This window comes from Corvus kubaryi, unplaced genomic scaffold (assembly GCF_017639235.1).
Source record: "Corvus kubaryi isolate FWS band 111438036 unplaced genomic scaffold, C.kubaryi_AGA036_p1.0 68, whole genome shotgun sequence".
Taxonomy (NCBI): domain Eukaryota; kingdom Metazoa; phylum Chordata; class Aves; order Passeriformes; family Corvidae; genus Corvus; species Corvus kubaryi.
This window is the reverse complement of record NW_024582056.1, coordinates 20,758,301-20,772,638: the sequence shown is the minus strand read 5'-3', so window position 1 is coordinate 20,772,638 and position 14,338 is coordinate 20,758,301. Positions and strand designations below refer to the sequence as shown.

Sequence of the window (14,338 nt, the reverse complement as noted above, 5' to 3'; positions counted from 1 at the left end):
TCAGGACAAAAACCAGAACCTAGAGTTTACTGTGAGGTCAGACCATGAAAACCAGGCCCGTCCAAAAGTACGTAGCAGCAGGCATCTCATTGGTGTCCAGTTCCCACTGATAGCCACCCACTCGCAAAGCTGCTGCACAGGCACGCACTTTTCACGAGTGCGGTGAGCACCGCTGTGCTTTTAGGCTGCTACCCTTAAATTAGCGTCCTCTCAAAGGCATGATTTCAATTTTCACTTCTCAGAGTGTCTCTGGCTCTGACCCTGGTGCTTTGTCTGTGTCACAATGTAACTATCACTTACTTTGTGACTAAGGCAGCGCACACCAGCTGGATTCGGGTCAATGACAACACGAACAACCTGAGCCTTTTAGTAGGGCCTGTGTAACAGGTTGTGCTGGGCTACTGTCTCATAAGCTGGTACTGGTTGTAAACAGTAGCTGCCAAATACAAAAATACTGGTTTTATATTCTGGCTGTGGTTCAAGAAGCTTCTCCTTCTAATGCTGGCCTTTGTGGTGTGCATTTCTGTATAATGCCTCTGCTAGATCCTGACCCTGTTTTAACATTAAACAAATACAGACGTGTGGGTAGTGTTTACAGCCCCGCATTTTGCTGGCATGAGGAGATTCAGTTCTCACCAAGCATGAGTATTTCTGAAATGTCATGGGGAAATATGAATTCACTTTATTAAATGCACACTTATGAACTGCGTTGGTTTGTGTTTTTATTCTAAATTATTTTGATTTTGTTATCTGTAAAATATTCTACATTTAAGGCAGTATGAGAATGTAGATTGCCTGATTTGACTGCTGACTATAGAAAATAATCCAAAGCATATTGAAATCAAACTGTGAGTGAAATCACCAATACACGTGTCCTCCATTGGTTTGAAATCTCATTGCTGTGTGTAGTTCTCCTTTCCTTCAAAAAGAGCCGTGAACTGGTCATCCTCAGCTCTGGCTGACAGTGCCTGCAGGATGCTGTGTTAGGCAATAGCAACTCCAGTTACAGGGCACCACATCTTTACCTGAGTTCTGAAGTATCTGAAGTAGCAGCATCTGGTACTTCTGTAATATTTTTCTTTTTCTTGAAGAAAACAGGGAGCCGGAGATATTGTGCAAGATATAATGGTCTTGCTACATAATTTAGTGTAAAATTTTCTCCAAGTAATTCTGAAACAAAAAAAAGGGGGTCAGGGAGGAGCAGGAACAGCTGGGTAGTTATCTGAAGTTAGTTTTAATTGAGACAACTTTGCTTATTTGAAAGGAAAAAAAAAGTCATTTTCAGGAAAGCATTCAAGAAATAATGAAAGCTTTCTTTCACTGGTGATGAGCAATCTCAGAAATGCCACAAAACAGAGGGAGAAGTAAATCATGTTATGTTCTCTTAATCAGAAGCTGCTCTTCTTCCACAAATCCTCACTGTAAGCCAATCTTGGTGGTGTTAAATGTAAAATTTCTATTTGTGCAAGTTAGAAACACGTTTCAGGGCTAAGAGTTTTTCTGTTTGTTGTTTGTATGGCAAGAAAATGTTACATCATCACTTGTTAGGATTCTTCAGTTTCTTGTGGTTGAAAAGTACTTTTTTCACCAAAATAGTTGTAATTAATTTTTATTTTGACTGCTTTAATTGTGAAACTCTAAAGCTCATGGCATTGTGGTTTCTCTTTCCTACTACTTTATTCTTCCAGCATTACATGCTGCTGCCCTTTCTGGCCACGTCAGCACAGTGAAACTGCTGCTGGAGCATAAAGCACAGGTAGATGCTCTGGATGTCATGAAACACACCCCACTTTTCCGAGCCTGTGAGATGGGACACAAGGAAGTGATTCAAACACTCATTAAAGGTCAGATCTTAGGGCTTCACAAACCTGTTCAGAGTTCTGGTGCTGCTTCCTATGAGAATGGGAAATAAACAGCTGAGCAAGAGGTGGAGTAGGAAGTTGCTTCCCCTAAAGCATGTTTTGTCTGCAAGCTCCCCTTGTGAAATAGTGAATCTAAAATATTATTACTGTTGTGCAAAATGGCTAGAAGTGTTAAATACAAAACTTTCAAAACTGGGATTATTCTTTTCACAGGTCATTTCTGCTTAAGCCTTTGCAAGTACATTCTAGACTCTCAAACTAACTCTTCCCCCAGCAAGTCTTTTCTTTCTTTTGTTTTTGTTTGGTTTTTTTTCCTCCAGTAAATAAGACCAAATGAAGCTTTATTCACTTTTGTGAAGAACCATTTTTAGGGTTCTTTGAAGACTTTTTAAGTGAATCTTTTTTTTTAATGTACATAGCTATCAAAAGTCCTACATCATTAATATTTTCCTCTGGTTGTTTTGTAAAAGCAGTATTTTGTTTGTAGACAGAAACAGGATTTAACAAAATTCACAGTGTTAGATAATTGTAAAATATCTACTGAAGGGTAAGAAGTACAGTGAAATAACAGTGGCATCTTAGATGCAAAATTCTGTCATTTTAGCTGCCCAGAAACAACTCTTTCCTACTTGAGACATTACCCCACTTATGCAAAGATGAAGTATTCAGGCTAAATTTTGCAAGTATTCCATCAACCAGCCTTTCTTACTGAAAAGTGTTCTTGCCTCCATGATCTGCTGGGCATATTTTAACCTCCTGTTAAGCTCTTCCTCCCACTCCCTGTGCCATTTAGCTTTTGTAGATGCAAGAAGCTTGGCTATCAAAATCTGAGTTATGTTTAATTAAATATTTTATAATATAGAGAGTCATTGTTGCTGGTTGGTTCAAGTTCTTGCATTTGTGGAGTTTTGCTTTTGTACAGAATTTTTATATCTTGCAAGAACATAGAGAGAAATTATCTGCATAAAAGAGTCTTGGCATGCTTGAATTTTAAAAAATGAGCTTATTTTATAAGTTATTCTTACATTGTGTATATTTTCTCTTGCCTGCTTTAGAGATGTAAAAAGAAATTTAATCTGTAATCTAATTTCTGGAAGTTATTTTGTTGTTAAGAAACGAAAGTTCAACTAAAAATTCATAGACCTGAAACAAATAAAATAGGTTTTTCATGGGCATTTGATAAGTCTGGATATTCTAAAGCAACTTAGAGGATAATCAGAAGATTGTAAAAAAGTTAGATGCCTAACCATTCATTCCCAATTAATTTTAAGTTTTAGAATTTGAGTAACAAAATTGAAGTTGCTTTCCAAAATACTTCACTGAATTGTCAGTTTACCAAATAAGTTCTATTTGAAAATAAAATTACTATTTTCTTAGCATTCAACAGTATTTTCTTTTTGTGCCCAAAAATGTATTTGTCATTACAGGAGGAGCAAGAGTAGATTTGGTTGACCAAGACGGCCATTCACCCCTTCACTGGGCAGCCCTGGGAGGAAATGCTGACGTGTGCCAAATCCTGATAGAAAATAAAATCAACCCTAATGTGCAAGATTATGCAGGTAGAACACCTCTGCAGTGTGCTGCTTATGGAGGTTACATTAACTGCATGGTAGTGTTGCTGGAAAACAATGCAGATCCAAATATTCAGGATAAAGAGGTATGTTGTTGTACTTCACTGAGGTATTTAATTAACTTGAGAATAACCATAAATCAAAACATTCTCCTTTTCTTCAAGGTCATTCTCTTTTCCAGGACATAGAAGCGTCTTTGCTGCTGTTTGTCACAAAAGGAAATGCATCCTGGCATCATTTTGCCTGTGCCTTCACTTCTAAGATCTCGAAAGAAAAGTAGTATTTTAATATGCAGCAGGAATCGAAGATTCCTATTTTTCCAGACCACTTTTGATTTTTCCTTATCAAAGTGGGATCATATGAGGAGTCATATTAATCATCTGATTTCTTAATTTCTATAATTCATTATTAACAGCTGACATGGGAATGTGATTTTGTAGTCTGTAGTGTGTTCCTCCAGCACAGAAATAGAGCAAGTAAGAAAATAAGATACTGCAAGTGAGATTGCACAGTGACTGCTTCAGTTACCTTCCCACATTAAGTACCCACATATGTATCACTCTTCCAGGTAAAAAAAAAAAAGAAGAACCCCACAGATTGGTTTATGTGTTCTTTTGTGTCATTATTCACGCAGTAATTGAAATTAGGAGCCAGAATAATTGTGCAACCTATAACAGATTTCTTTGTTACATGATATAATTTCTCAGAAGTCGGTAGAACCTCATCAGTCAAAAGAGCTTCACCCAATTCATTGAAATTTTCTGTAGCTATTTGTTGCAGGGCATAGATAATTCCAGGTAATGGAGACCTGGTTTTCATTATGGGTTCTACAGAGCATGCTGTACATCTTTTGCAATGAAAGAAACTGTTAGTCTTCTAATTCTGCTTTTCAGCTGTTTTAGGTGGAAAAACACTAGTGTTGAAATCTTGTTAAAAAAAAAAAGAATTCATTTTTAAGTGTTGTGTTCTTCTTATTTTAACAAGGAAGTTTATTTAGAAGAACCAGTTTGTTCTTCATGTCCAGAAAAGCATTGAATTACAGCATGATTTATGACTTTTATTGTGGCGTGGTAGAGTTTGGGGGTAATGCTTTTTTTTGTTCTGTTCTATTGTTTTACAGGGCAGAACTGCCCTGCACTGGCTCTGTAACAATGGCTACCTTGATGCTATAAAGTTGCTGCTCGGCTTTGATGCTTTCCCCAATCACATGGAGAACAGTGAGGAGAGGTATTCCTTGTCTGAAGGTGTTATTTTGTAATTGAGCCAAGGCACTACCTTCGATTTAAATGTTAAAATGTTCAGATGCTGCAAGAGAATCGTCATCTTGTATCTCAAAGGAGTGCTGTAATCTTGGGCTTCAGCGTAAGCAGCTTTTCTAGTGTGAAAGTTCTATTTCTTAACTAAGACCTTGCAACTTCAACTGTTTATACTTCTGAGCCTTGAACTTATGGAGTATTTACTCACACTAGTCTTGTTTGAAATATTAAAGATCTTTCTCATTTATATGGAGTTGATAGCAGATGTGTATGGACAAAGGATGAAAAGGCAATTCTGCTGCTGTTGGAATAGACTGGAACTTTTATATTTGATACTAATACAGCAAGAAGAAAGAAAGTGGGAGAAATGTAACATTATGTTTTAAAATGGTGATTACACAGAACCTGGTGGCTACCTGTATTCTAAAGGCCTAGTTTTAAAAAAAAAGTCTCCTATAATCATAAAGAGACAGCACATTTGCATCTCTTTTCTTTGTCTTTCATTGACATATAAATAATGGTTTTTTAAAAGTGATTTGGGTTGTGGAGTTTGAATTAGTCACCTGAACATGAAGATAATTACTATTAGCAGAAATTTATAATGCCTCTTTTTAAAGTAGATGACCTTCTCATAATTATAAGATTATGAACAGCATGCCATATAAATTTGAATATTTCAACATTTAAAATAACTTAAGGGGTTTGCCACCCCACATTTCAGTGCTAAATTTGAGACTTGCATACTTAACCCCCATCATTTCTCTTTTGTTCTCTACTCTAAACCACTCAGATCTCTCTTCCTTTCTGTTCTTATTTTTTCTTGAGAAACACAAATGAAAGTATAACTAGTTCCTAATTAAGTAGTGTCAAGGCTCTCTTTAGTAATTTTTGATAGAAAATTGAATAAACAGTTTTAATTAAATTGCTTTTAATGAGTGAGATTAAAAGCCTCTATTTTGCCAGAAAGGAGACTGCTGTTATCTTTACTTTGTAGAAATGTACTAATGATGCTCAAATGTGAAGAAAGTATCTTCACTGTGGTTTACCACAACCATTCAGATAGTATGTATTTTTGTTTCCCTCTGGCATTAATATACGTTCTGATGTATAAATCTAGATTACTCAAAATATAACTAGAAGTATTCCAAATGTCTGTTGATAAGCACTACTGCATGTGCAGAACAAAAGAGATCCCCAGTATTTCTAGGTGGATCAGTCTTTAAATATAATTCTCCTAAAATATATATAAAAATTGCACAGTTGCATCTAAAAAATACCTACAAATCTTTTTTTATTGTTAATAGATTGGAAGTTTGGAAAGTGGAAAATCAAGTTAAGTGTTGTAAGAGAGAGGAAAAATAACCTTATGGATATGGTTCATCTGTAATTGAATTGGTTTTTAATCAGTAACAATTTCACTACATAGTGACTTTTTTCAAATATTCCTATAGGAAAAGGCTTCCCTTCTTTACTTTCTTAGAGTGTAATAAAAGATACCAGTTAAAAATTCAAACATAGTGGTTTTAACTAAAAGATTAGTGAAAAGATAGAGCTGAGATTGCATCTAGGATTTTAAGCTGCCTACTTGCTTGCCAAGTATGTGATCAAGTGCTAGTCTGGAGGGTGTTGGGTTTGTTGTTCCTTCCAAATTCATTTTGTAATCCAACTTAATGTCCTGAGTGCATCAAGCTGCTGCTTGACCACCTTCATGTTAAATTACCTATAACAGCTGATGGCTGATGTCTTCATGTGTTTCCCTGTGAAGCCAGCTTGATTTAAAAGCTATCTGCTTTAGAAAGAATCAAGGGAAAGAAAAGTTACATTAAGCTTTAAACTGACAGAACAGAGGAGTGTATGTAAGTGTCCACTCATACAAACCCCTCTTCAGATTTGATTTCAGTGATTTTTTTACTTTCAAAGGTAGCTCTGATGGAGTTAGAGAATCCACATTTAAAAATACGGATCTTCATGACTGGGACCTGCAATAGAATACATTGTCTTGGTAGCTACACGGTATAGCATAAAGTTTACTTTAGTATCCTTTGTGTCTTTAAAATATTCAAAATTAGGAATACTTTAAAAATGTTTAATTACGTTCCTGCTGAAGTTCCCATTTCTGGGTTATTGAAAGTCTGTATCTCTTTAAATGCCATCAGCAGCACACCTTGACATCCAAATTTTCATGTTATGTCATTGTCTTTATTCCTGCAGACACCTCAGTTCAGATTCTGTTTACCCTTCCATCAAACCATCGCTGTGTGGCAGGTCCAATTGTGCTTTCTGTCTGTTTTTCTTTGCTTACCAGCACTGCATCCCAGCAAGTTACCATCAACAAGAGCCCTAATTTTCACCATCACATGCATTGACATTTGTTATTGGATAGTCTGATGTGATATGGTCTTGATTATGGTTTGTGACTGATAATTTTCAGCCCCTAAATGTCTTTGCCTAAAGTTTCAGTGTCGGTGTGGGAGAGATGTAAATTTTGCTCCCATGTTGACAGTGGGAAATTTGGGAATTATTTTGAAAAAGGCTTAGGTGTCTTTGACACCATTAAAACCCAAAGCAATTTAATATTTTGAACACCTGTGTCCATTTGAAAACAGACTTAAGTCTTCCTAGTACCTTAAAAAATGATATTATCGTTTTAGATCGCTACTGATCTAATCCTGCTGCTTGGTCAGTCATACCGTCCTCAGTCAATGTTATAGAAGCTAAGCCAGATTTGACAGTAGGTCTCTAGAACTTAAACTCATATGGAAATAACACAAAAATATTTTAACTTACTTTTTCTTTCTATTTCTATATGAAAATCTCAGTAACACCTTTTAAAGACTGCCTGCCTGCCACAGTTAATGCTGTGGATGGGGCTTTGGGACATTCTGTCCAAACACCTCGTGTAGTCTGATCCCCCTCTCCCCCACCTTCCATATTAGGAGGCTAAAATAAGCTTTAAACATAACCACAGTGTGTAGAATGAGTAAGGTAGGAAATTAATGCTTAAAAAGATGAGGAAAACTACTTAAACCGTGTTTAATCTGTCTCCATACTAGAAGTTGCCTTATTATGGAAAGAGGGTTAAGTAAATGCACATTATAGCTAGAGTTCTAGATCAATAATAGTTGTTGTGGTTTTGTTTTGCTTTTGTTTTTTTTAGATATACTCCACTTGATTATGCCTTGCTTGGTGAACACCACGAAGTGATTCAGTTCATGTTAGAACACGGGGCTCTGTCTATAGCTGCCATTCAGGATATTGCTGCTTTCAAAATTCAGGCTGTCTACAAAGGATACAAAGTTAGAAAGGCTTTTCAAGAGAGGAAGAATCTTTTAATGAAACATGAACAGCTGAGAAAAGATGCTGCTGCCAAGTAAGTCTGAGACTTGAAATCTACTCCAGCAAATAGGTATTTGTTGATAGTTTGTATTTATCAGTGTGTGATTTTATGTTGCTCATCAGGTTTTGTTCCTCTTTATGAAATTCATGAAACTGAAGGAAGCATATAACTTCCATATAACTATAGACAGATGGAAGTTATTTTCCATATAATCCCAGTTTAAATAACAAACTTTATATAATATAAAATAACAAGGCAAAATACCAAAGGCTGGGAAAATAGCATGTTAGCATCCATGGATCTTTGCCTGATATTCTGTATGATGATAAAATGGCTTGGGAAACATTTATCACTTGAAGGTGATGGAAATAATTATTGACCTGTCAAGTCTTGATATCAGTTTTGAAAAGAAATTAATAAGTAGCTGAGGAAAAAAACCAAAAACAAATCAGGGAAAGCCTAATGTTTCTCTAGCAGCCTGAACTCCTGGATTCTATTTGCGACTTCATTTTGGGCACTATCATTCTCTGCACTTATATTTTCTGGTCTTGAATTAGAGAGTTCCTATGAATTGCTTATATTGCATTACTGATAACTAATATATGCAATTCAAATAGTTATCAGCAAGATGTCTAAGTTCTGGCTGAATTTCAACCCAATTTAAATGTGGTAGTGGTAGCACAGTGGTGAAACTCTAAAATCAAAAGGTACATAAATGATTATCAAAATGCTTTGCTTGCTTGGGGTTTATCCTCAAGATTCTTAGTATGAAATTAGCACCTGGTTTCTCTTGAAGAAATCTGATTCTGAAGTGAAAAAACATAACAGTCTGAAAAGATTTCTGCATGATTTGGTAGAATTATTTTGATAAAGAGAAAAAACCACACAACATAATGATTGAACCTAGAGGTGTTGGTGTTGCACCTGTGTATCACAGACAAATTCAGCTGCACTACACTGTATCAAATTTGGTTGTTTGATGTTCTGCATAACTAGCCAGTTGGACCTTCACTGGGTTTGAGTGCTGCTACTGTATAACGCTTGTTATTCCCCAGGAGGAACCAAAGCTAGAAATATCAGATAACTCATCTCTTACTCACATCTTTACATTCTGAAGTTGTAACCTGTAGCTCTCCTACTGTTTACCTTTTCTGCTGAAGTCAGTATAAGTCAAAACCATGCAAGGAGAAGTTGCCTTTGAAAATATTTCTTTTTAATGTGGAGAGCTCTGCTTATTGCTGTGTGGTCACACCTGACTTTACCAAATGAGATGGTTTTATCCTTTGTGATGACAGTCATTTTTAGAAGAATCTCTGATCCACCATGTAGAAGATTAAATGGAAAAGAATTGCCTCATGGAAATTTGGAGATATTTTTGTAATAGTTTTCCTTTGTGAGTGTCTGATGTAGTTTCTGAAACTTACTTAGCTGTTGTTGATTTGTTTGAAAACAATAGAAACAAAGTCTGTGTACCAAATACCATAAAAAGAGAATTACAGTACAATTGGAGTGTACAAGCAAATCAGGTTGTCACATAACAAATTTTATTTAATTGCAGTTTTATGATCTGTAATAAACTGAAGGGGACATTATGTTGTCATCATTCTGCGTACCCATCTGTGCATTCCACAGCTAAAATTGGCCAGGGTGTTGCTGCAAAGAAAAAACTATTATCCTTACTGATGTTTAAAAATCTGGTCTCCAGATAAAGCTAGACATTACGTGGGGATCCAGAATGATGGTGAATTCCTAGATCAAACACTCCCCCCTCTCCAAATATTTCAGTGTAGGTATTTAAAACTTGCTTTGTAATATGTTATTTTAGAGAGTCTCATCAAGATAAATCATTCCTATGAGTCTGCATTTAGTTAGTCTTTTTTTTTTTTTTTTTTTTTTTACCCTAACAAAAAGTCAGCCAGCATCTTATACCTGTATTATTTTCTGGTAAAATTACATTCACTGTATTTAAAGCCTATGAAATATTTCTATACAAACATCTTCTCCCATGTTCTGTGCTATAAAAAAAAAAATTGTAATTTATAAAATGAAGTTTGATGAAGGCCAAAACAACATGCACACTAATATGTCACTGAGCAAAGAGACACACCAGCAGACCAAGTTGGGTAAGCAGGGAGTCATTGACAAAGCTCAAATGTAAAAATGCAGTTTACAGGAGGCAGAAGCTGGGACAGACTGCAAAGGCAGAGTGTAAAAGCATGGCTTGGGAGTATAGGGATGGTGTCAGAAACACCAAAACTCAAATGGAGTTGAGATTTTAAAGGTGACTTTGTGCTTCTATATTAATAAAAGCAGTAATACATTAGTAAAAAGCTGAGCAAGGGATATGTGGGCCTGTTGCTGAATGGTGCATTTAGTGACAACAGACACAGGTGTGGCAGGAGTACTCAATGCCTTCTCATCCTCAGTCTTCCAAAAGAAGGTCTCCCAGGCCTCTTTGCTAAGAGAATTGGTTCAAGGAGGAGAACTGCCAGCTGTGAATGAGGATTAAGTCAGGGATGGCTTGAGAGAACTCAGCTGAGACAAGTCCATGGGACCAGACTGGCAGCATCCAAGGGTACAGAAAGAACTGGCACCATTAAAAGGCCACTTTCCAATGTCTTTGAAAGGTCACATAGACTAGGGAAGGTCTCCTGTGGTGAGAGGAAAGAAAATGTTGCACCCAGCTTCAAAAAGGGCTAAAAAAATAATCTGGGGAACTGTAGTCTGGTTGGTGTCCCTGGTCTCTGGGAGACTTGTAACAGACAGAAGTTGAAACAAGAGATTTTGTCTGGAAATAAAGAGAAATTCTTTCACCCTTGCGACAATCAAGCAGTAGAACAGCCCAAAGAGTTTGTATTGTCTCTGTCCATAAAAGTTCTCAAGGTGGATAAAAAGCTGAGCCACCCAATTGGACCCTGTATTGAGCATCATGTTAGCCTCCATGACTTCCTGAGATTCCAGTCCTGAAATCCTTCCAGACTTCAAAACGAGGATTTTGGTTTACTTCCTGCAAAACCAGGTATTTAAGAAAATAATATCTAAGGGTTTAAAACATATTCAGGGAAACCTAATGTCCAATATATTGAATTTTGAAAGGGCTGCAGAACTCGTTCCTCATTTGTTCACCTTCCCTTTCAATTTCTCAGAATGAGCTCCTGAATCCATACTTTTCTTTTTCATTTTAGCCAGTTGGAGGAAACTGATTGAGAATGAGGATGTGAAAGGGAAATGGATGAAAGTGAGTAAGTAGCTTCTGATATTTAGGAAGAGAAGAGCAGCAAGAAAATAAGCACTTCAATTAAACAGCCTTCAGTAGATTTAGAAAAATGTTCTCATGCCAAGAGAGTACAAGTAGATTATGAGGTTTTTCAAAAGACTGGTGGTTAGCCCTGCATGCTGAGAAAAGATAGGAGAGTGTGGCAACAGAGAAAATAATGAGCTCTTCAGCAACCTGAAAAGGGAAAGCACATATTGGAAATTTGATGTAATTACTAAAATTGACTGTAATAAGAACATACAGTGATAAAGTTAAACAAGCTGAGGTGCTAAATAAGAAGAACTGGCAAAGGATGTGGGGTAGGTATCACAATAAACCATTGTAAACATACTCATTGTAAAAGGAAGAGTAAAGAAACAGTTGGTCCATGAGAGATGCTAAGTAGACTGAACTGTTCTGTGGGGGTTTTTTTCACTTCACAAGAAATTACATCCAACCAACTCAATTTTCTTTTGTGTCTGAATAACAAGTTTTGTGGCCATGGAGAAACAGTAGCTGTCATTCAGACTTGCCTAAAGTCTTCATACTTCCTCATGGGAAATTTCTCATTTCTCACCTTTAAACTGGAATGTATATTGATGAGAATTTCACATAAATCCATCATGAATGTGTATTTTCATTTAAAAAGTAAATTTAAATTTGAAAATAGCACCAAAATGCAGAAGATTGTAAGCACATTGAAGACTAATTAGAAATCTGAATGGTGGTAAAATACATATGAGAAATGACTGAGGAAAAAATAGGTAGTTAGGTAAGAACTAATGGACTGCTCTACATATTTGGGAAGACCGGTCAACATAGGAATACTGGAGAGAAATTAACTGTTGTCTTAACATTTTTATTAAGGACTATCAGTTTAAAAGATTATTGTAGATCAGAAGCTGAACATGTCACGAGTCAGTGGTGTCATTCTTCTGAAAATAATCATCATGCTAGGCTGTGTAGCAGGAGATGCTGTTTATACAACATGAAATACAACTCCTTTTAGTCCAGGTGAAGCTCTACCTGTAGTAGGATCATGCCTGGAGATCTCTTTTCAGTAGTGATTTTTTAAGTAAGTTTATTTTCTGCAAGGTTAACTTTAAAAACACTCTCCTTTAAAATATCCTTCAGTGACTAGATAAAAAACTTAAGTTTCTATTCTTAACAGAATAGAAAAGGTTGAATTCATTTTAGCAGAATCAAAAATTCAAAGCATCTCTGTCTCTTCCCAAATGTGTGTGTGAGGCTGAAACTGTTCCTTTCCATCTGCTAAAGGCTCAGTTTTCAGTCTTTCTCTTTTGCAACAAAGTACAAGTTTATGACCATTCAGGACAAAATTGTGTTGCATTTACAATGGAAAGTGTTGGCCTGCCAGGTCTATTACCACTCTTGAGCTGTAGCTGTCTAACTTGAGAGCCCAAATTTGGATCCTGTTGAGTCACCAGAACCTCCTAAGAATGACTGAGAGCCCTGAAGTTAGAATCTTGTCTGCTTCCTTCACTTGTTCATGAAACTTAGCCTCTCAAATTGGACAGCAGTAAAACTTGGAAATCTTAATTTCAAAGAGATCCTTCACTTGTAATACAGGCTGAATTTCTGATTAAATAAAGCAAAACACAAGGTTCTTATGTGTTCAGGAGTCTATTATTCAACTAAGCTGTACTGTGACCATTATGATGATACTTTATGAATAGGGAGCTTTGAAATCCCTTCCCTTTATTCTTTCTTCAGTTTAATCTGAAAAAGTAGTACACAGATAAGACCTTTAAAGAAAAAAACCCTTTTTTCTTCTTGGTTTCTGGTCCTGTGTCATTTCAATAACTTTACAATTGGTATGTTGCTGAAGTTATTGCTTTGAGTTGATCTGCTCATCAGAGGAGTGCAGGTCACTCTGTATCACACAGCCCATCTCACACTTCCTTTTCTAATACCCTGAATAGAGGGTATGGGTACTAGGCTGCTTATTCTTGTGGAGAATGGAAAATTACTATTCTGTGAATAGCAAGATCTGATTTATCAGCTCAAATGGCACAGTAATGGCAGTGAGATCCATACTGTACACAGTCCCAACATCCCTGCATAGTCCGGTTGTGGAATGCCAATATTAATTGAAACTAGCCACTTTTTTTTCATGCCAGAGGGAATACTGAATCCCAGGCTGCTAGGAGTGTATTTTTTTAGATCAATTAGCAGCTTTTCAGGTGCAAAGTTCAATCAGCTTCTTCTGCAGAGCATAGTTGATAAGATAGCACTGACAGATAAAGTTAGGGCTTCTCGCTGGCAGCTCGCGCTGCAGTGACACGCGCTGGCAGTGACACCACTCACAGGAACTGGGGCTGGCGTGCTGCATAACTCACCTGTCACACGCCATGCTGGGAGGTGATGTGGCAACAGTCTGCAGACTGTGTTGGAGCACTGGAAGCAAGTTAAAATACCAGGCAGCTACATGATACGGCATTTACCACCTGTCCGTCCAACAGGAGAGGTGTCACTTTGGCCAACAACCAGGGCTTAATTTACAAAAAACAAATTCAATGGGAGGTAGGTATGTAACGTTTGCTGTGTGCTATTGGGTTTATTCTGCTTGGTAGGAACAAGAATTTAAAAGATAAAGTGCAATGATAGCCCACTGTATTTCAAAATAGGCTGCAAAATTTTATTCAATGGATGCACCTTTCCTAAGTTTGTCCAAAATTCTCTTTTATGGCTACACTGTTAAGAGATGCGTGACTTATTTCATTTTGGAAATCCAAATGTCACCATTGTAATGGCATACTATGTGCACACAAGTTTCTAATTCACATCTCATATTTTCAGTATTTGTCATTTATATGACATGTAATGTATATGCAAAATTTATTATCTACCAATGACAAATACATAGCAGCAAGTTAGTACCAGTATCTAGTTGAAAGTTGGTTTATTATTGTCTGTACTAACTATGGCACATTTAAGTATGAAAAAATAATTTTCAAAGGTACTGTGTTTTTTGTTAGTTTTTTGCTTTTCAAATACAGTGCATTGCGTTATTACTTACATGAAAACATTGCTCT

General features: G+C 36.5%; 1 protein-coding gene across 8 annotated transcripts in view; it reads left to right on the top strand.

Annotated features, from left to right (window-relative positions):
- INVS (inversin) overlaps window positions 1-14,338 on the top strand; it is an 86,307-nt gene that overhangs the window by 60,815 nt on the left and 11,154 nt on the right. For 7 of the 8 annotated variants that reach the window (XM_042048937.1, XM_042048935.1, XM_042048942.1 and 4 more), the window contains 4 exons: window positions 1,689-1,844; window positions 3,290-3,519; window positions 4,554-4,660; window positions 7,847-8,059. In XM_042048937.1, coding sequence (XP_041904871.1) covers window positions 1,689-1,844; window positions 3,290-3,519; window positions 4,554-4,660; window positions 7,847-8,059 — 706 coding nt within the window. The remainder of the gene's footprint in view (window positions 1-1,688; window positions 1,845-3,289; window positions 3,520-4,553; window positions 4,661-7,846; window positions 8,060-14,338) is intronic. The other variant, XM_042048938.1, reaches the window with a different exon arrangement.